The following is a 21,276-nucleotide window of genomic DNA, read 5'->3' on the forward strand; positions in this document are numbered from 1 at the left end:
CAACTGCCGTTATCTTAGTCTCTTCGGAAGGGCAGCATGGCCTGAATTGCTTCATGTAGCTCTTTGCATTAGTTAGAAAAAAAGATAGCTTGGTGGGATCCCCATCAAATTTGACAGAAAAGTCCTTCACCACCCCTCCTGCTGGAGCGGAACCGGCGGCAGCTTGAGTGGTGGGCCCCCAGGTCACGGTAGTGGTCCCTCTTCAGGGCAGAGATCCATCCCGGAGCCGTCTCCGGCCCTGCTCCGCCAGCGGTTTGGGGGGGAGGATGGGGGATGGTTGCGTGAAGCTGGGACTTCCATACCTCGCCTGGCCGCCCACCGCTAAAGACAGGTTTCTTAACAGACACTCCATCGCTTCCATTTTTGCCTCCAGTACTCTGAGCCTCTCAGAGGTTTGAGATTCCTCCCCCCGTCGCACGTCAGGCTGTCTCTCCATTGCTACCGTGGTAGATTCCACCTCTGGGGTCAGCAGGAACCGGTGCTTCCAGGATGCCTGGGACGTCCCTGGCTGGGGCTCTCCCATCGTATCCCGGTGATCAACTCTGCGGGCGGTCCGCTCGGTGCCGGTTGCTCTGGCTCTCCCCCCTCGCTAGATCCCCCCAGCTCAGGGCTGGAACTCAATTCCTTCTGGTAATATGAAAGTTCGGGGGGGGGGGGCTCGGCTCTCTACTCCGGATCGACTCGGGTAATGGGTTAGTCGGCTCCTCAAGTTCCCCGGACGCTAGTTTCGACTCTGCCATCGCTAACTGCTTCCCTCACAAGAATTGATCTTGGTAGGAGCTAACGGTGTACTTTGGTCATTCTCAGCTTTATGTGATGGTTGCCTATTCTAAAACACTCTCAGACTCACAAGCAGGAGCTTAATAATATCTGGTTTATTTAAGAATAGTATGCAAGTACAAAGACAGCTGAGAATGATGAAAGCGCGCCAAAATCAAACTAAAAAACCCCAATACAAGTGAAGTCCCACCCCCCGTACCATCGTCTCAAATTCACAATCCCAGGTGCTCCTAACGAGTTCTGCTGACCAGCGGGAAAAGGCCTTGCGCAGAGAACATAACCCAAACACATTCCATCGAAATGAACAGAGAGAGAGCTCAGTACAAGGTCCCACAGCAGCTCCCTCCCAACCAGAAACGCGCGTCAGCGCCTTGGCATGTGAAACGTTACGATGTACAATGCACATAGAAATGGTGAACATGACACGATGCATATCAGAAAACCATTTTGCATCGCTGATACAGCTACATTATTTGCATCATTTGCATGATGAAATCATCTTGTGTATGTCATCTCAGTTGCCTAGGATTATATCCTCTTTTTTGGAATATCGTATCCCCATTCCTACAGGTCTCAGACCAGCATTGCCTTAGCTATTCCTCTGAGAAGGCAACAGTGGTCGTAAGCCAGATTGCAACAGGCTGGCAAGAAGACTTGGCTTGCTCAGGGCTCTGTCCCATGTGAAAATTTGGAAGTTAAGTTGCCCAATAGTTTGAGAACTTGAGCAAACCATCGCCTGATGTTGGAGTCAATAATTATTCATACCACACCCACTCTGTAGGAAGAAGATCCAGGTTGGTCAGTCCCAAGGCAGTCAAGACAAGCCACTCTACATGGCAGAATCTCAAGGGAAGGGTGAGGTGACTCAACGGCCTTTGATTTCTCCAAAATGGAGAGATCAGAATTTGCAACAGGACTCCACCTGTCCTCAAACTCAGCACTTTCTCAAGAAATTGGAAAAAGAAGGAACAAAGCAAACTGAAGTATGGGGCCTTAGATACATTAGGACACCCCTACTCCCGCACTTTACCCTTGTTTTGTCTTGACATCTTCAGAGGAAACAAATTTGGGACGCCTTCGGACCTCTTGCCAGGTAGGATAGCTCAAATTTTTCTGGGTCATATCTTGAAAAAGAAGATAGAATGCTTGCAGATTAAAAAAAATAATCCAAAAGTCAGTGATTATGCCTAGAGAAAAGATGCAGAAAGAACGGGGTGATTGTCATCCCCAAATCTGATTTGAATTACATGCACTTCCTCTCCAAGGACCAAGAGTACCACCTTGGGCCCTGCACAACTTTGCAAACTCCAAATCCCATTTTTGGCGTCCAAAACTTTCTTGGAGGGAACAGCACTAACAGTTTCATTCATTCTTCTGTGTTGGAGGGGTAGATGATGGGAGAAATGGGTACCTAGCAGAGGATTAAGGCACTCATTTCATCCCCCGCAAAGTGGAGCAGCGTTAGTCTTCATCTCCCTCTTCCCTATGCAAAAAAAAAAAAGCCAATAATTCTAGCTTTTCCCACTTGGCCAAGAGAATCATCAGAAAACAGTTGTGCCTCAGGAGGCACTAAGCAAATTATAGCTCCCAGGCCAAAATTTGATTGCTCACCTTGTTCAAAGGGAATTTAAGAGCAGAGCAGCAATCATAAAAATCCTCTGGGCGTAGCCAACTTACAAAAACAACTTCCAATTAACGTCAAGATCATGTTGGGGGGAACCAGACTTAACACACAGCACCGCACCTGCTTGAAGTGGGATTCCTTACCTTTAAAGCTCAGCAAATATTTCTGAGAGCCAGCTTCAAAGGAGATATTTCCATTTGGATCTGCTAGGAAAACGTTCTCCAGATCATCCGAGGTCAGATTGGCATGCTGGAGTCGCCTATCCTATAGAGAAATATGTCATTTCTTGTTGGAGAACAAGCTGTTCCCCTCTCCATGCGCCTTCTTGAATGAAATATTATACAAGACTACAGACAGACTTTGATATATTCGGGGTTCACAACACATTTAGAACAGATATTCTTAGATAACAGAGAAATCTACTGACGTGGTAATAATGCCTAATTTAAATTCTGTTCCACCATGAGCTTAATTTTCCTGTTACGTTTATGCTCATTCTTTCTGCAAGGCAAACAAGTTTTAGCCCTACAGCTACCATCTACAGTCGATTACTCTACACCAGTGTTTCTCAACCTTGGCTGGGGAATTCTGGGAGTTGAAGTCCACGCGTCTTAAAGTTGCCAAGGTTGAGAAACATTGATCTAGACAGATGAATACAAATACAGAAGTGGGCACAGTTAAAGTCCACCCATCTTAAAGTTGCCAAGTTTGAAAGACACTGCTTTACACCGATGATCCACATACCATGTAAGAGAATGCCATGTTGTTAAAACCCTTTCTCACACATTCTTTGTTCCTCCTGCCAACGCACAAGGAACATGGAAACCAGTAGCTTCTGAAGCGGGGGAGATCCATCAGCCTCGCAAACCCTCTAACCATAACCCTAATAACGTGGCTTAACCTTTCCTAACACTGTGTCCAGCGCCTAACAACTAAGGAGGCAAGACTGACGCAGAATCACCGTAGTTAGTTCTAAGGTTGGGAAAAAGAGGTTAGTTATGGCGTCTTGAAAACTAGAGAGGTACGTGTGTTTATTTGGGAGTACATTAAGGCGAGGGCTCTGTGGGTTGTCTGAACTTCTTTCTCACAGAATCAGTCACAGGTGGACCAATGCCTTGCCTAAGAGCCAACACTGAAATGTCCACCTGCTCTTAGTCTGATATCCTTTCAAAACTTCCTTTTTACCTCCCAAGATGCTGAGAATTCTCTTTGGACTGGAAGCAGCTAACAGAATACAGGTAGTTCTCACTTAGCAACCATTCATTTAGTGATGGTTTGGACTTAAGACAGTGCTGAAAAAACAACTTATGACCAGTCCTCACACTTACGACTGTTGCAGCATCCGCACGGTCACATGATCACGATTTGGGCACTTGGCAGCCAATTCGCATTTATGACTGTCACAGCGTCCCATGGTCATGTGATTGCCATTTTCTACCTTCTCGGCCGGCTTCTGGCAAGCAAAATCAATGGGGAACCGCGTGATTTGCTTAATGTATGTATAGCGTATGATGAGTACATGACAAGAGAAAGGCAAATATATACACGTAGTCCACTTAATGGACTTAATGGACCATTTGCTTAATGACTACGTGGTTCACTTACCACCCACAGTGATTTGCTTAACAACGGCAACAAAAAAGGCTGTAAAATTGAGTTGGATTTGCTTAATGACCACTTCACTTAGCAACTGAAATGCCGGGCCCAACTGTGGCTGTTAAGCAAGGACCACCTCTACTTTCACACTCTTGAGATGCCCCAATTCTCTACTGACCTGTTTCCCATATTCGATCCACTGGCCCAGGTCATTCTTCCAGTACCAAAGCCACTTGGTTGTCATGACGAACTTGGCGTTTCTGGTGACAGAAGACACAGTGGACAAGCGCCGGATTGGAGCAGCGGCAGAAGTCATGGTCCTGAAATTTAGGTCTAGATCTGGAAAACTGCGGAGGACAAAGAGTTTGGCTGAGTTCACCCACTCTGCCTAATCAGTCTGGTTTTAATTTTTTTAAACAAGCCATAGTTGGCTGGGTCCACCCAGAAGGCTGCACCCCAAACCACGTCTGACCAACTGCAATACTGGGCTGGCGCAGCGTTGGCAGAACCCTGCTTCTCTTCTCAGCTGGTTCTCCGTGACACATGTCAGGTCTGTGCTTCCATCCAGGATGGCAAACGTGCACGTTAAGATGTTTTATCAGCCGGCAACCTGGCACCTGGGTTAAACCGTGACTGAACGGCGCCCTGCACAAGCCACGGTCAAAACAGAACCTCCCACCCTCTCTTCTTGCACGTAACACTGCCTGTATTTTAATATTTCTGCAAAATGTCATAAGCATCCCTTTTAGACATACAGAACATCTCGGCTTTTTAGGCCTGTGCTAATAGAAAATAGTTGCTTCAGTGCCTGTTGCCGATTGCTGGGGACTAGGCTGTGCATGGTGCTGAAGAGGAGCCGCGGATTCAGACAGTCACACGGTGTCAGCACCTGCTCATTCAAGCATTCTGTCATGCGCTGCCTACCTCTGAATAATGCTCAGACACTGGTTCTGTGGAACAGGCTCTGATTTATTCACGGTGTAGGTACAGTATAGAAAAAAAGCTGAGAGTGACAGGAGCGCGCCGGTGCGGGGTTTAAATACCCCGCGCCGGTCAGCGCCCCCTCACTCGCGGTTACGTCACCCCCCTTTGTCCAACACGTTGTCCTGCCGGTAGGTGAGGGGTTGCGAGGCCCCGCTGGCGTTCCGGGATCGCCCATCATCGGTTTCTCTATTCCTCCGGTGATTGCTGTCAGCTGGGCGATCTCCGTTGCGTTAGCGCTAACAGCTTGGGTGTGCCTCGCGATCCGTTTAGCCATTGTTTCTTGTCCTTCAGTCTTTGTGAGTTGATGGCTACTTATCTTGAGCCCCTTCCCCTGTTTCCTTGCTATTGTCATGTGTGCCTTGCGCTGATGTCTTCAGCTCAACGGCACTCATGACACATTCACACACACAGTCAAGAAACCGGAGTTCTTTGAACTGGTTTAGTGATGCGTAATGAACGGTACAGAAGGCAAGCTGCAAATAAAGACTTCCCGCCAAAACCTACTTTAAACTACATTCCCTTAGCTAGTCCCCTTTCCCATGAAACGTGTCACTCCCCCTCCCAACCAGATGGCGTTTCTGTCGTATCTCAACCTCCCATACTTGATGTGCTCATAGCCAAAACAACCCCTTACATTCCAACTCCACATACCCCCTTCCATCTCCTTCCCATCCTGCAGCTTGTGACAATGACACGATGGGAGATGCCCTGATAAGGGTTTCTGTGAAACCTCTGATCAGGGAATCTGACACATGGCTGTGTTGCAAAGCATGCTTCTGACTGTGGCCCATCCCCAGGGGCTCTTGAACGATGCTCATGTGCATAGGGACTGGAGAGAAAAGTGAGCTTTTGTAGTAACCCTCCAAATGGTGAAACCAACATCTGTGTCACACGGCTGACTGAAAAGGGCCAGTTTTATTCTGCCCAGTTTTGTTCTTTGCCTGCTGACTTCCACTGTGTTTCCATATATGCAAGAAGTCCAGAAACACCACAAGGGTTTATGGATGAGGCTGTGACCAGGGTCTTCTAATGCTGGTCTAGCCCGCCCACCCTCCAGATCCATCCTTACAGGGAATCCAAGCGTATCAATGTTTCCTTTTGCTCACTCTGCACTCGATTTTAGTGAATTCCAGCCTATCAAAAGGGAAACCTCATTCTTCCATTTTTACACCCATTCCCGTAATGTCTTTTGTTCGGATCTGGAGCCCTTTTCTAAGCCCAGATCTAAATCCTGCCTGCCTCCGTGAAGCAGATTTCCCCCAGACCCAACCTAGCTCCTCTTGTTTGGAAAAGGAGCCCTCCTTACATGCTCAGAGGGCTAGCTGTTATTATCAGCCCATAAAGAGCTTTTGTTACCAGGAAAAAGAGAATAGTATGCAGCTATTGACGCATTCAAAGATTCCTATTTGGGATGGAGAATCCCTGAAAACTTTCTTTTGGGATGAAAGAAACTCTTAACCCAATGAAGGGCCGTTCAGAAGACAACTGAGGTTGACCGGGTGGGGGACACACACCTCTCTACAGACTAAATGCATTCAGTTTACCTTGTTACTTGATAATGATGAGATACAAACTTCTCCCAACAATGGGCAAGGGCAGCCAACTCATGAAGTGAAAAGTAAAACAGATCTGCTTGTCAAAATCTGCAGGGGAAATACTGTGTATCTCAATTGGAGGGGTTGCCATAATGGAGATATTAATATCCAAGGGTTGGAGAGCTTAAGAATCTCAGGATTATTTAAGAGATTCCAAAAAGGATGGGAAACAGTCTACAGTCCGAGATTTCTTTTAGACCAAGGTTTTTCCTACCATTCTTAGCTTTCATGCCACCGGACCAGGGAATAACTGGATGAAATTTCTACCTGAATGTCCAACTCTGCAATAGGTAACCTTCAAACATATACGCCATTTTCCTAACAGCCCTTCTTAAATGCTTTTGTAACAGATGCACCCAGAGATCCGCTTGTTCCCGTGACATTTTTAAAATTACGAAACCCGTAGTTCTTGTAATAAACAGCAATTTGAGTAAGGTTGAGACAGAGAACCATAGAATCAGAGGAGCCCTTGGGGTGCCTGTCAAAATCTGCAGGATGGCAGGTGTGGCATTATCGTTGAAGCCCGCCCCCTTTTCATGCATGCACAAAGGGGCGGGCCTCAAACTATCTTGCAGGTTTTGACACCCCCTCCTGGCAGATGCCCTTGGCTACTGGCCATCTTCTAGAGGAAAGGGCCCAGGGCTTCACTCCCATCACAGAAAAGCAGATACCCACCAAGGTTTTTTACACAGAGAGTAAGTCCAGCTTCTACCTGGTAATACGTGGGTCACAGTAAGCCTTTTCGATTTCCTCTCTTCTGGGCAGATCCTTCCAGCCGTTATCGGTAAATATCTGCCACCGATAAGGCAGATCATAATGGATATTACTGCAATTGTCTAGGCAGAGAACAAGTGGAGAGAAAGCTTTCATTTCTGCTCTTCGTACAATTTAGAAAGCCAGCTTGCTGACATGCTCACATAGATAAGTACCTATGATGGGCTGACCATCTCTGGGAAGAGAAACACACTTTGGGTAAGGTTTCCAAGCGGATGGATGCAGGCCAGAATCTAATTTGTCATTTTCTGGCCGAGAAGGAGTTTTGACTGCTCTGAGTTAGGCAGATCCAACGCTGAACTTCACGTCCCGTTTTATTATGCGTAAAAAGCGTCCCATTTTCAGCTCCCTCTAATAAAACAACGAATCTCTGGCTATCAGGCAGTGTTTGTGGCACAAGCTGGATTAGATTCCCGGGAGCAAACAGTGGGAACCCTCACCCATGTCACCCCCCAAAAAAGTTCCCCGTGCCGTCTCGGGAGCCCCCGGGGGTCACGCTGGGCCTGAGGGACCTCCCCGTCCTTCCGGGCCGCCTCCTTCCCACGCACCAGAAAGAGCTTGTTACAGGCCGAACAGCGGACCAGCCTCGCTCTGAGTCGATGAAACAACCGAGCACGCACTTCGCAGGCTCAGCCACGAGGGACCGAAAGAGCTAGGCCGGAATGGCAAAACCTGCGGCCTGGCTTTGATGGGGAGAAGGGTGTCTCCTGCGTGTCTCCCCCCCACCATTTGATTTCCCCCTTCTAAGGCTGCTCTGTCCATCCTGGTCATAATGGGCCACTCTCACCCAGCAGCTGTTTTTTTGTCACCTCAAAAGGGAAGGAAAAGGTTGGGGATCTAGGACTCTATCAGTAGAGCTGGGCCACGTTTGGGCAGCCCATTCCCCCACTCCAGGGTCATCCGGTACAACCTGCAATGGTTTGAAAGGATTTATAAGCCCTCCCGTGTTGTGAAGGGCAGCAGATCCAGGTCAATACAGGTAGTCCTCAACTTACAACCATCTACTTAGCAAGTGTTCAAAGTTATGGCACTGAAAAAAGTGACTTACGACAGGTCCTCACACTTACGACCATCGCAGCAACCCTGCAGTCACATGATCAAAATTCAGGTGCTTGGCAACCAGCATGCATTAACAATGGCTGCAGTGTCCCGGGGTCATGTGATCACCATTTGTGAACTTCCCAGCTGACTTCTGACAAGCAGTCAATGGGGGAAGCTGGATTCACTTAATGACCACATGGTTCACTTAATAATCGCAGTGATTCACTTAATGACTGTGGCAAAAAAGGTCACAAAATCAGGTGTGACTCACTTAACAACCACCTCACTTAGCAACAGAATTTCTGGTCCCAATTGTGGTTGTAAGTCAAGGACTACCTGTATAGAAATGCCCCCCCCACACACATGCTTCTGGCTGCATGATTTTATGGCAGCAAAGCCAAATGGGTTTTACAGAGAGAGTTCAGGAGCTGAAAGGGGTGTGGCCAGAGCTTCCTTGACTGTTATTTTCCCACAGCGGCTCCATGAGGGAGGCTGGGCGGAGAGTGACAGTAACTGGTCTCAAGCCATCCTCAGGAGCATCCATGGCTGAGGGTGGACTACACCAGCTGATACATCTTAGGGATAGATCAGGTCTCTGCACTGACCATTACGCTATCCATACATTGCGATAGGTCAGTCTTCACTGATGCAAACAGCAGTTGTTGCTGGATACGGGCATCCATGGGGGCGTGTGCACGCATGCATATCCAAGTGTGATGCCATGCCTTCAATGTGCAAACAACATAATCTGCATCAGCTGCAAGAATGGCATCATGAACGTTCACCACCTGTGCAATGACATCATGACACACGTCCTGCCTCGTCCACCCCAGGGGACATGTTTCTGGCCCATGTGGAGTGTAACGCGACTTCAGCAGGAGCCAGATGCCAGTCGTAGACTCCTAAAGTTGGAAGGGACCCTGGAAGTCTTCTAGCCCAGGGCAGGAATCCTCAGACCACCCTGACAAAGGGCTGTTCAATTTGCTTGAAAACCTCCAGCGATGGAGCCCCCACAGCCGTTCCCCTCCTTCATAGCTCTCGTGGTCAGGAAATTCCTCCCTGCTTTGACTTTCCTTGGATTGAAGCGCCCAATCGTGATTCATTTCTCCGAAAGACTGAATCAGGCATGGTAACAATGAATCACAGGCTGCTCTCTGGAGGCACTGAATCCCAACGCAAGCACTGAATCTGCGGGTCAGTCTTAACCATTTGCTTCTTTACAGATTATTAAAGAGAGTCTGCATTTCTTTCCTGAAATGTCAATTAGGCCACCACTGACCTCAAAGGATTCCGCTCTCCACCTGAACATCCCAGGGACCTCGGCAACCCTTATTATGGCCCACATCTATTGGCGGCATGCATCTCAAGCTGGCAGGAGCATTAAATGGGCAGATGCATCGTGACTACGGTTGGTGGAGCACACAAGGTGTTATGACTGGCAAGGATGAATTAACCCTCATCTGCTCCACTGTGACTTACTTTTATTTTTACAGAACTGCCAGACATAGTACAGGCAGATTTCATCGCTTTTTTTCTTCTCTGCATTCAAAGGTTTAGGAGGAGGAGCTGTCTTCACACCTGTAAATAAAAAAAAGAGAAATTAAGGGACATGATATCCTCTCTTAGTAAAAGCCACAGAACGATGCTCTTTTCCACCAGGACGCAAACGCAGAAGGGCCTCTCAGTGCTTTGCTCAGGACCAGTTTCACATGAACTGGGGCTGCCTGGGAAAGACTCCCAAGTTCTATCACTCAAGAACCACTGACTGGAATTACTTGTTTTCCCCTTTTTTCAGGAAAGGTCCAATTTCAAGGATCCATCTTGACAGGTGAAACGTGGGGGAACTCCTTTAGCATGTGGTGCACTGTATGATCTGGGGGTGACCTTCCTAGAATGTGAGGTATCTTGGAAGATCATCTTGGGAGATCATCTACTATCATTTACTAATTTAAATTCCCTTTTGTTAAAATTTAATACTAATCTAATGAAGCAGAAGTTATGTGACGAAGAATGTACTACCCTCTGCCTCATAAAATTTCTCCTTTCCCAACCTATAAATCTAAACCAGCGTTTCTCAACCTTGGCAACTTTTAAGATGGGTGGACTTCAACTCCCAGAATTCCCCAGCCAGCATGCGCTGGCTGGGGAATTCTGGGAGTTGAAGTCCACCCATCTTAAAGTTGCCAAGGTTGAGAAACACTGATCCAGACAGATGAATACAAATACAGATGTGGGCACCTCATTGTAGATTGACCCAAGCTGAAGCCCAGGGCTTGTCTCCAACAGCCAGAGACACTGAAGTCGTCACAGTTAGGCCAACTAAAAAAGACTTTGGCTCACCTTGGTCAGGATGGCCTAGATTCACAAAATCTTTAGCGTTAGGTGTTGGCCGGTGTCTGTCGTCTTTTGGACGCGCAGCGTTTGAGCGTTCTCCACTTGCTCCAGGGGTGGGATTTGTGGAGGATCCTACAAGAACAGAGAGGAGTTTCAAGAAGGGCTTGAGAAAAGGGGGGTTCTGCTACAGGAAATGGCCCGCGAAGCTTGCAAATGTGTAAGCGCTCACTTCTGTAGGAAGTGAGGTCTTCCCTCAAGGCAGCGGTTCTGGCGTCGCAGATCATCTGGATGTTCCAAATCACGTTGCTGTCCAGGCCTTCAGGGAGCAGCAGCCTCACAGAATTGGGGTCCAGGAGGTTGTGCGACCTCTTGCAATGGGGGAACCTGCACTCTCCTTTGAGAAAGTAGCGGCAGATGTGAAGCTGGGTGCAGTTATCTTGCTGAGGGCAGCTCCCTTCCCCTTTGTTATAGGCACCGCAAACCTGGAAAGATGGAGCAACAGAGAGACCCCGATATTCTTCTGTTGGGGGCTGCACAGAAAGTAGGAAAAAGTCCTAGCGGTTAACATTCTGGGCACCAGTTTTGAGACCCTAACTTAGCCTCCTCTATTTAAAAATCACGGAACAATGGCCTACATTTAAAAACAGGTAGTCCTCACTTAACGACAATTGGGACCTGAATTTTGGTTGCTAGAAGCAGTCATTAAGCAAATCTGACCCAATTTTGCAACTTTTCTGTGGCAGTCATTAAGCGAATCACGCAGTTCTGTACTGATTTTGCTTGCCAAAAGCTGGCTGGGAAGATTGAAAATGGTGATCACATGACTGTGGGACACTGCACTGGCTGTAAATTTATTTATTTACTTACTTACTTACTATCCCTTTATTTTTTTTTATAAATAACTCAAGGCAGCGAACATACCTCATACTCCTTCCTCCTCCTCTTTTCCCCAACAACAACACTGTGAGGTGGGTTGGGCTGAGAGAGAGTGACTGGCCCGAGGTCACCCAGCCGGCTTTTGTGCCTCAGGCGGGACTAGAACTCACAGCCTCCTGGTTTCTAGCCTGTTGCCTTGCCAAGTGCCCAAATTGCAATCGCGTGGTTGTGGGGATGCTATGATGGCCGTAAGTGTGAGGACTACCTGTAATTTGTAAGTCGGTTTTCTCAGCACCATCATAAATCCAAACAAATGGTCGTTAAATGAATGGTCATTAAATGAGGACCACCTGTAATATGATTTGCTCTTTTCACCTGTTTAGGAATGAAAGGCCCTACATTTCTGGTCATTTGTGCTTATATATATATATATATATATACATACAGAGCAGCAACATTCCACCCTTATTCCAGAACTACTGTAAAGTGACCGTTGTTCAGATCTGTTCAGATGGCAAGACTGGAGAAGTTTGATGGCCTTTAAAAGGGTTACAAACTATTTTCATAGAATCAGAGAATTGATGTCAGCTCTGTTAGGCAGACCAGACTATGAAATCAACTCCCCAGGAAGGCAAAAACGTTTATTGAGATTGGCTACAATAGCAGAAACTTTCAAGTCTGATTGTGCTGGACTTCCTCATCCGGTTCAGACTATGAGGCAGCCAGGCAGGTTTATTGTCAAAACCACTCTTTATTAGTACAACTGTTTACAATAATAAGTCCTTGTGATCAATGAGGTGGGCTGGTTCTGATCAAGACCACCCGGGTAACAATGGGGGAGCTGGCAAGGTTGCAGGAGGAGACTGGCAAAACAGCTAGGCAGGATTCGCTGACTGGAGCTGGGAAACTGGAAGAGGCTAGGGCACGTGGCAAAACTGGAGCTGGAGATGAGTGTCCGCGATCTGGAACACCACCCGAACTAGGCTGGCACTGGAGAACTGGGGAGAACCGAACTGGAACCACTGGACGAGGTTTGGTTCCAGAGGCAGGACTGCACTGGGCTCGGTGACTCAGGCTGGACTGGAGACTCTGGGCTGAAGACTCAGGACAGGGCTGATAACTTGAAACAAGACTGGACTTGGCTGAAGACTCCGGGCTAGGCTGAAAGCTTGGCACACAACTAGGGTGGACTGGAGGTTCTTGACTAGGCAGAGAGCTTGAAACACGACCGGACTGGACCACAGGTTCTAGACGAGGTGGGAAACCCGATTCACGACAAGATAGATCTGAAGTTCCTGAACAACGTTGGGCAACCAGGACGCGGCGAGACTGGGCTGAAGTTCCAAGGCAAGACTGGAGATCAAAGGCACGACGAAGCTGTACTGGAGACTCTGGACAAGGCTGGGAGCTGGAAGCGCAACAAGGCTGAACTGGCGATTCAAGTCAAGGCTGAGGACTTGAAGCACAACGAAGCTGGGCTGAAGATTCTGCATACGACTGGAAGCTCGAAGCCAGGCTGGAGGTGCCCCTGGAATGCGCAGAATGGCAACAAAGAGGTCCGAAGCTGGAAGCGAGGCTGAGGTTGACAGGGAGAAGATTCTTGGTGGCAGCAGTTGCAGGATCCAAGTCCTCTCCGATAGGAAACACTGGCGCCGATTCCCCTCCGGCCACAGATGAGGTTTCCGACAAGGGTAAGGACTCTTCTGCTGGAACTGCAAGCTCGAAGGGTCGGTTGTCTCCGGCAGCTTGCTCTTCGCACGTCTGCCTTTTATGCCGATCCTTTGCGCACTCATTCCCTTCTGCAGCCAATTGGGCTGACTTCTCCTTCGTGCACTTTTCTGCACGTCATTTGTGAACGCTGATTGGAGGATTCAAATCTTCCTCCAAAGACTGGCCAATCAGCGTCAGCGACTTTTCCTGCACTGCTGAGTCATTTCTTGGTTTTGCTTTCCCAGTTTCTGCCTGGTAAGTTTCTGTTTCCCCTTCTGACTCAGAAAGAGTTTTGTTTTCTGATTCAGAGGGTGGCTGGAACCTCACAGTCCTCCCACATACTTATATTTCAGTGAATTAGGGAGGTGTCTGCCTGAGCAGCTTCCAAATGTTATCTGGACATTCTAGACTTTAAAAATGCTTTAGCCCCTTTTGCTTAGGCAATGTCAAAGTCTCATCAAGGCCATCTTCCTTACTCTCTACAATTATAGAGCTGAAAGGGACCACAAGATCATCTGGTCCAACCCTCTACAATGTGTAAGAAAACCAATTCGTTGAGGAGGCTGTCCAGCCTCTTCTTAAAAGCTCCAGAGATGGAGAAACCACAACTTCTATAGGTAGACCAGCCTTTCTCAACATTTTGACCCTGGAGGAACCCTTTCCTGTGTAGGCCTGCATAGTTGCATTAATAGTGTTCTTAAACTAAAAATAAAGAATGAAACTTACCTCTTTAGTGTGAAGCGGCACAAATTTGAAATAATTTTTAAATAAATCGTGATCTCCCAGGGAACCCCCAGTGACCTCTTGTGGAACCCTGGGGTGCCATGGAATCCTGGTGTGAAGCCCTGAGGTTGACTGTTCCAATGTACCTTTTTTAAATGATCAGGTTAGCAGCAATCCAGTAAACAAATACTAACCCTAAAACAGCCAACTGCAATAATGATGCTAAACCACATGTGTATACATCCATAATAATTCGAAACATGCGTTAACCTAGATCTGTCTGCTAAATAAGAGTCGGGTGGAACAGCTTAAATGATAAGAAAAAAAAAAATCTGAAGCAGAAGGAACAGAATACTGCACATTGATCTAACTGATAACAGCCAGAGGAAACCCAGATTCAAACAAAACTTACCTCAAAAATGTCCACTAGACCATATCAAAGGCCTTTTCTACAACTAACAGAACCACTAGAGATTATTAGGCTTCTCTGAATTTTTAGGGAAAATATCAATTACTACTCTAATATTATTGGACACTTGAAGATCTTTTATAAAACTTTACAGAATGGATAATCAAACAAAGTATTGTTTGCAACTGAAATGCTAGTGTGGCAGTCAATATTATTGTGCCAACATTCCGCAAAGAAGCCATGAACAAAGAAGAAGTCTTCATCAGTCTTCAAAATCACAGTTTTGCAAACACCGTCAAAAGAAGCCTTTATAGTATTAAATCATGGTTTAATATGGCATGCAAACTGGACCTCCAAGGAGAAAGTAAACCTGAACAATCTAATGTAAGACAAGGTTGTCTTGATCCACTTGTATATTTATTAAGTGGCCATTCAAATATAAAGCAGTGAAAGGAATGTTTGTGTACTAACCCTTGTTAGCCACCTAGAGTGACTCTGCAGCTGGCAGCCATAAAAATGGAATAAGTAAATCCTACAAATAACAATCCTGAGCAAAGGATCGTTACCTTGTCATGGTGCGGGAGCTTGAGCACCTCAGTGACACCATGAGCTAAACCGTGAAGGGCCACCCAAGACGGGAAGGTCATGACAGAGAGGTCAGACTAAATGCGATCCCTGGGAAAGGTAATGGCAACCCACCCCAGTATTCTTGCCGTGAAAACTAAATGGATCAGTACAACCAGAGATATGTCGGTATACCATCGGAAGATGAGACCCCCAGGTCGGAAGATGGTCAAAACGCTACTGGGGAGGAACAGAGGATGAGTTCAACTAGCCCCAGACATGATGACGCAGCTAGCTCAAAGCCGAAAGGACGGCTAGCGGCCAACGGTGCTGGTGGTGAACGGCGAATCCGATGTTCTAAGGATCAACACACCACTGGAACCTGGAATGTAAGATCTATGAGCCAGGGCAAATTGGATGTGGTTATTGGTGAGATGTCAAGATTAAAGATAGACATTTGGGCGTCAGTGAACTGAAATGGACTGGAATGGGCCACTTCACATCAAATGACCACCAGATCTACTACTGTGGACAAGAGGACCACAGAAGGAATGGAGTAGCCTTCATAATTAATAGTCAAGTGGCTAAAGCAGTGCTTGGATACAACCCAAAAAATGACAGAATGATCTCAATTCGAATTCAGGGCAAGCCATCTAACATCACAGTGATCCAAATATACACCCCAACCACAGATGCTGAAGAAGCTGAAGTAGAGCAGTTCTATGAGGATCTGCAGCACCTACTGGACAACACGCCTAAAAGAGATGTTATTTTCATCACGGGAGACTGGAATGCTAAGGTGGGCAGTCAAATGACACCTGGAATTACAGGTAAGCATGGCCTGGGAGAACAAAACGAAGCAGGACATAGGCTGATAGAATTTTGCCAAGACAATTCACTCTGCATAACAAACACTCTCTTCCAACAACCTAAGAGACGGCTTTATACATGGACTTCCCCAGATGGACAACACTGAAATCAGATTGACTACATCCTTTGCAGCCAAAGGTGGTGGACATCTATACAGTCGGTAAAAACAAGACCTGGAGCTGACTGTAGTTCAGATCACGAACTTCTTCTTGCACAATTTAGGATCAGACTAAAGAGATTAGGGAAGACCCACAGATCAGCTAGATATGAGCTCACTAATATTCCTAAGGAATATGCAGTGGAGGTGAAGAATAGATTTAAGGGACTGGACTTAGTAGATAGGGTCCCGGAAGAACTATGGAAAGAAGTTTGCAACATTGTTCAGGAGGCGGCAACAAAATACATCCCAAAGAAAGAGAAAACCAAGAAGGCAAAATGGCTGTCTGCGGAGACACTAGAAGTAGCCCAAGAAAGAAGGAAAGCAAAAGGCAACAGCGATAGGGGGAGATATGCCCAATTAAATGCAAAATTCCAGAGGCTAGCCAGAAGAGATAAGGAATTATTTTTAAACAAGCAATGCGCGGAAGTGGAAGAAGACAATAGAATAGGAAGGACAAGAGACCTCTTCCAGAAAATTAGAAACATTGGAGGTAAATTCCAGGCAAAAATGGGTATGATCAAAAACAAAGATGGCAAGGACCTAACAGAAGAAGAAGAGATCAAGGAAATGTGGCAAGAATATACAGAAGACCCGTATAGGAAGGATAACAATATCGGGGATAGCGTTGACGGTGTGGTCAGGGAGCTAGAGCCAGACATCCTGAAGAGTGAGGTTGAATGGGCCTTAAGAAGCATTGCTAATAACAAGGCAGCAGGAGACGACGGCATCCCAGCTGAACTGTTCAAAATCCTGTGAGATGATGCTGTCAAGGTAATGCATGCTATATGCCAGCAAATTTGGAAAAGACAAGAATGGCCATCAGATTGGAAAAAATCAACTTATATCCCCCTACTAAAAAAGGGAAACACTAAAGAATGTTCAAACCATCGAACAATGGCACTCATTTCACATGCCAGTAAGGTAATGCTCAAGATCCTGCAAGGTAGACTTCAGCAATTCATGGAGTGAGAATTGCCAGATGTATAAGCTGGGTTTAGAAAAGGCAGAGGAACTAGGGACCAAATTGCCAATATCCGCTGGATAATGGAGAAAGCCAGGGAGTTTCAGAAAAACATCTATTTCTGGTTTATTGACTATTCTAAAGCCTTTGACTGTGTGGGCCATAACAAATTGTGGCAAGTTCTTAGTGATATGGGGATACCAAGTCATCTTGTATGCCTCCTGAGGAATCTGTGTAACGAAAGCTGGCTTGCAGCTAAACCTGAAGCAAACCAAGATTATGGCAACCAGCTTGATTGATAACTGGCAAATAGAGGGAGAAAATGTAGAAGCAGTGAAAGACTTTGTATTTCTAGGTGCAAAGATTACTGCAGATGCTGACTGCAGTCAGGAAATCAGAAGACGCTTAATCCTTGGGAGAAGAGCAATGACAAATCTCAATCAAATAGTTAACAGCAGAGACATCACACTGAGAACAAAGGTCCGCATAGTTAAAGCAATGGTGTTCCCCGTAGTAACATGTGGCTGCGAGAGCTGGACCATAAGGAAGGGTGAGAGAAGGAAGATTGATGCTTTTGAACTGTGGTGTTGGAGGAAAATTCTGAGAGTGCCTTGGACTGCAAGATCAGACCAGTCCATCCTCCAGGAAATAAAGCCAGCCTGCTCACTTGAGGGAACGATATTAAAGGCAAAACTGAAATACTTTGGCCACATAATGAGGAGACAGGACAGCCCGGAGAAGATGCTGATGCTAGGGAGAGTGGAGGGCAAAAGGAAGAGGGGCCGACCAAGGGCAAGGGGGATGGATGATATTCCAGAGGTGACGGACTCGTCCCTGGGGGAGCTGGGGGTGTTGACGACCGACAGGAAGCTCTGGCGTGGGCTGGTCCATGAAGTCACGAAGTGTCGGAAGCTACTGAATGAATAAACAACAAAACAAATAACAATACAGGTGGTCCTCGCTTAATGACCACAATTGGGACCGGAATTTTGGTTGCTAAGCCAAGTGGTTAGTAAGTGAAATCTGACCAGATTTTATGACCTTTTTTGCTGTTAACCGAATCACCATGGGTATTAAGCAAACCATGTGGTGGTTAAGTGAAGCATGCAGCTCCCCATTGATTTTGCTTGCCAGAAGCCAGCTGGGAAGGTCAAATATGGTGACCACGGGATGCTGAGACAGTCATAAATGTGAACCGGTCGCCAAGTGCCCAAATCGTGATCATGTGACTGCAAGAACACTGTGACAGTTTTAAGTGTGAGAACTGGTTGTAAGTAGTTTTTTCCAACACCGTTGTAAGTCTGAGCTGTCACTAAATGAATGGTTGTTAAGTGGGGACTACCTGTATAACTTTCAACATGTTGTGGCTGTACAACATCCCTACCCTTATATATTGAGCAAGGATTTTATATATTTTATCTTTCATATCATAAGCAGAAACAGTCAGGAAGTATAGATTATCCAGAGTTGGACCTAAGCCAACAAATTCTATTCTTGCCAGACCAATTCTACAACCAGGGTCTCTCAGATTGGTGGCCCCGTAACAAATAACCGATCGGTAAGTTTGCACAACTTACATCAGGTAAAAGAAAAGGGTCGTTTTGGAGAAGCAACACACACAGTTCCTCTTCATTGAGGCCAGAGAGGTCATGATTCTTCAAAACTTTCCGGTTACCTTCTGATAAAATGTCATGAGAGTACTTGCAATTGCTAGAAGAGAATAAAAGAAACAGAGGTAAGTAAACTATGCAAAGTTCCTAAAATTATAATTGCATATATGGAAACATACTGTATATGGAAACCTTTCTTGTCTGCAGTGCTGAAATGCTGCCCTGCCCGGAAAAAACACCAAGGAATAAGTCCCACCAAAACTTGGAAGGAGCACTCCAGAGTGACAGTCAAACCCCAAAAACACCAAAACTTTCTGGGCTTTGAAAACTGATGATTATTATCTAAGAGCAACTCTCAGTCAGTGTTTCTCAACCTTGGCTGCTTTAAGCTGTGTGGACTTCAACTCCCAGAATTCCCCAGCCAGCATGGGTTAGGGTTAGGGGAGGCTGGGGAATTCTGGGAGTTGAAGTCCACAGACCTTAAAGCGGCCAAGGTTGAGTAACACTGCTGTAAGTTAATTGTTGCAGTGGAACAGATTAAAGTGTGCGAAAACTGTGTCTCAATCCCTAAGCACGCAGAGTCACTATCAGAAAACAAGTTTTAGCATTTTCAGAGCTTTATCTGAAAGGTCAAATCACTTGATTCAAAGCATCCTTCTCTTCCTTTGCTAAAATCGCATGATTAAACTGCAGTTCAAGCACAGTTGAGGTTTCTAATACACTGTCCAGTTGGGGAGACCTGGAGGGAAGTTTTAAAAGAATAACCCAGGCACATATCCTTATTTTACAAGTTTTATAGAAGAAGGTTTTAAGCTTAATATGAATTGATTCATTAGCTCAGTGTTTCTCAACCTTGGCAACTTGAAGATGTGTGGACCTCAACTCCCAGAACTCCCCAGCCAGCCATGAAAAATCAGGTGCTTAATTTCCACATACACACTGTAATCACATCTAAACACACACGTTACATTTTTAGCACTATGGAACAAGAGCAGACTGGAAAAAAACCCCTCCCTTAAAATCTCACCTCCTTCCAGTTCCAGATGCCAAATCTTTAGGCTCACCCCTCATGCTCTGCTGGGGTTTGATTTAGCCATACAGGTAGTCCTCGCTTAACAACCACAATTGGGAGTGGAATTTCAGTTGCTAAGTGAAGCGGTCATTAAACGAATCCAACCCAATTTTACAACTTTTTGTGGTTATTAAGAAAATCACCATGGTCATTAAGTGAACCACATGGTTGTTAAGTGAGTTGTGTGGTTCCCCATTAATTTTGCTTGCCAGAAGCCAGTGTCATGTTCCCTGTTTCAATGTTGCTGAACATCGTAACGGTTCGCATGCCAGAGTGTTGACGTGCGTTCCTGGCTGGGAGGCTGCTGATAAACCTTGTATAGAAAGTTCTGTTTGCCTCAGCCATGGAGGAATGTGCTTGGGTTATCTCTTTAATGTCAAGGTCTTTCTGCCTGTTGATCAGCAGAGCTCGTTAGGAGCACCTGGGAATGTAGGATTGTAATGAAATAAGGGGGGGGGGGGGGACGTTGTTGGAAGTGGGGCTGTTTAGTTTGACTTTGGGCACGCTTTTCTCATTCTCAGCTTTCTTTCTGTTTGCACGCTATTCTAAATAAAATCAGAACCTAAACTTTGATTTGGAGTTTGAGCATTTTATTTGGGTTCAGGCAATCATCACAGCCAGCTGGGAAGGTTGAAAATGGTGACCATGTGACCATGGGATGCTGCGATGGTCATAAATGCAAACCACTTGCCAAGCGCCCAAACTGTGATCATGTGACTGTGGAGATACTGCAACGGTCATAGGTGTGAGGACTGGTCATAAGTCGGGTTTTTTCAGCACTGTTATAGGTCTGAGCTGTCACTAATGAATGGTTGTTAACTGAGGACTACCTGTAGTTGACTGCATTCGGATACAACACAGTAAGCCATAATCTCTAACTCAGAAACCCCAATGCCTAGATTTAATTCCACCTTCTCAAACCAAGTGTCATGTTCACCATTGCGATGTTTCTGCATCGTAACGGTTCGCTTGCCAAAGTGTTGATACGTGTTCCTGGCTGGGAGGGTGCTGCCGATAAACCTTGTACGGGAGACGTGCCGGACTGTGCCAGGGAGGAATGTGTTTGGGCTATCTCTTAAATGTCAAGGTCTTTTTACCCGTTGATCAGCAGAGCTCATTAGGAGCACCTGGGAATGTGGGGTTGTACTGGATGCGAGGGGTGTGTGTGCTGATGTTTGAAACGACGCTATTTAAAGTTTAGGCGCACTTTTCTCATTCTCAGCTTTTTATTTGTGTGCACCCTATTCTAAATAAACCCAGAACCTAAACTGTGATTTTGAGTCTGAGCGTTTTAGTCGGATTAAGGCAATCATTACATAAAGCTGAGAATCTTTGTTCAAACCAACCTCGCTACTCTTTACCAAGAAATTTTCTTGCGAAAGGGGAACTAGCGAGGGCAGAAGGGGGGAAGGATCCTACGGAGTTCGAGGAGGAGACGGGACAACTTCCAGAGTCAACATTCCCAAGCGGAGACCCGAGCCCCGTCCCACCCCACCCCACACCCCAGTCGGGGGACTCCAGCTCTAGCCCGGGATCAAAGAAACCAGCGGCGGAGGACATGACGGGGCAGGAACAATTTTTATGGGATACCCT

At 46.3% G+C, this 21,276-nt stretch overlaps 2 protein-coding genes across 5 annotated transcripts in view; both read right to left on the reverse strand.

The window, feature by feature from the left end:
• The window catches only part of CDPF1 (cysteine rich DPF motif domain containing 1), a 271,203-nt gene that overhangs the window by 92,330 nt on the left and 157,597 nt on the right, over positions 1-21,276 (reverse strand). The gene's annotated exons all lie outside the window — the stretch shown is intronic.
• LOC134500873 (zinc finger CCCH-type antiviral protein 1-like) overlaps positions 1-21,276 on the reverse strand; it is a 52,918-nt gene that overhangs the window by 16,613 nt on the left and 15,029 nt on the right. For 3 of the 4 annotated variants that reach the window (XM_063308332.1, XM_063308330.1, XM_063308333.1), the window contains exons 2-9: positions 18,579-18,711; positions 10,958-11,258; positions 10,735-10,860; positions 9,874-9,972; positions 7,292-7,415; positions 4,179-4,347; positions 2,548-2,668; positions 1,811-1,904 (exon numbers count right to left, since the gene is read on the reverse strand). In XM_063308332.1, the coding sequence (XP_063164402.1) occupies positions 1,811-1,904; positions 2,548-2,668; positions 4,179-4,347; positions 7,292-7,415; positions 9,874-9,972; positions 10,735-10,860; positions 10,958-11,258; positions 18,579-18,711 (1,167 nt within the window). The remainder of the gene's footprint in view (positions 1-1,810; positions 1,905-2,547; positions 2,669-4,178; positions 4,348-7,291; positions 7,416-9,873; positions 9,973-10,734; positions 10,861-10,957; positions 11,259-18,578; positions 18,712-21,276) is intronic. The other variant, XM_063308331.1, reaches the window with a different exon arrangement.

Source organism: Candoia aspera, chromosome 7 (genome assembly GCF_035149785.1).
Source record: "Candoia aspera isolate rCanAsp1 chromosome 7, rCanAsp1.hap2, whole genome shotgun sequence".
In the NCBI taxonomy this organism is placed as follows: domain Eukaryota; kingdom Metazoa; phylum Chordata; class Lepidosauria; order Squamata; family Boidae; genus Candoia; species Candoia aspera.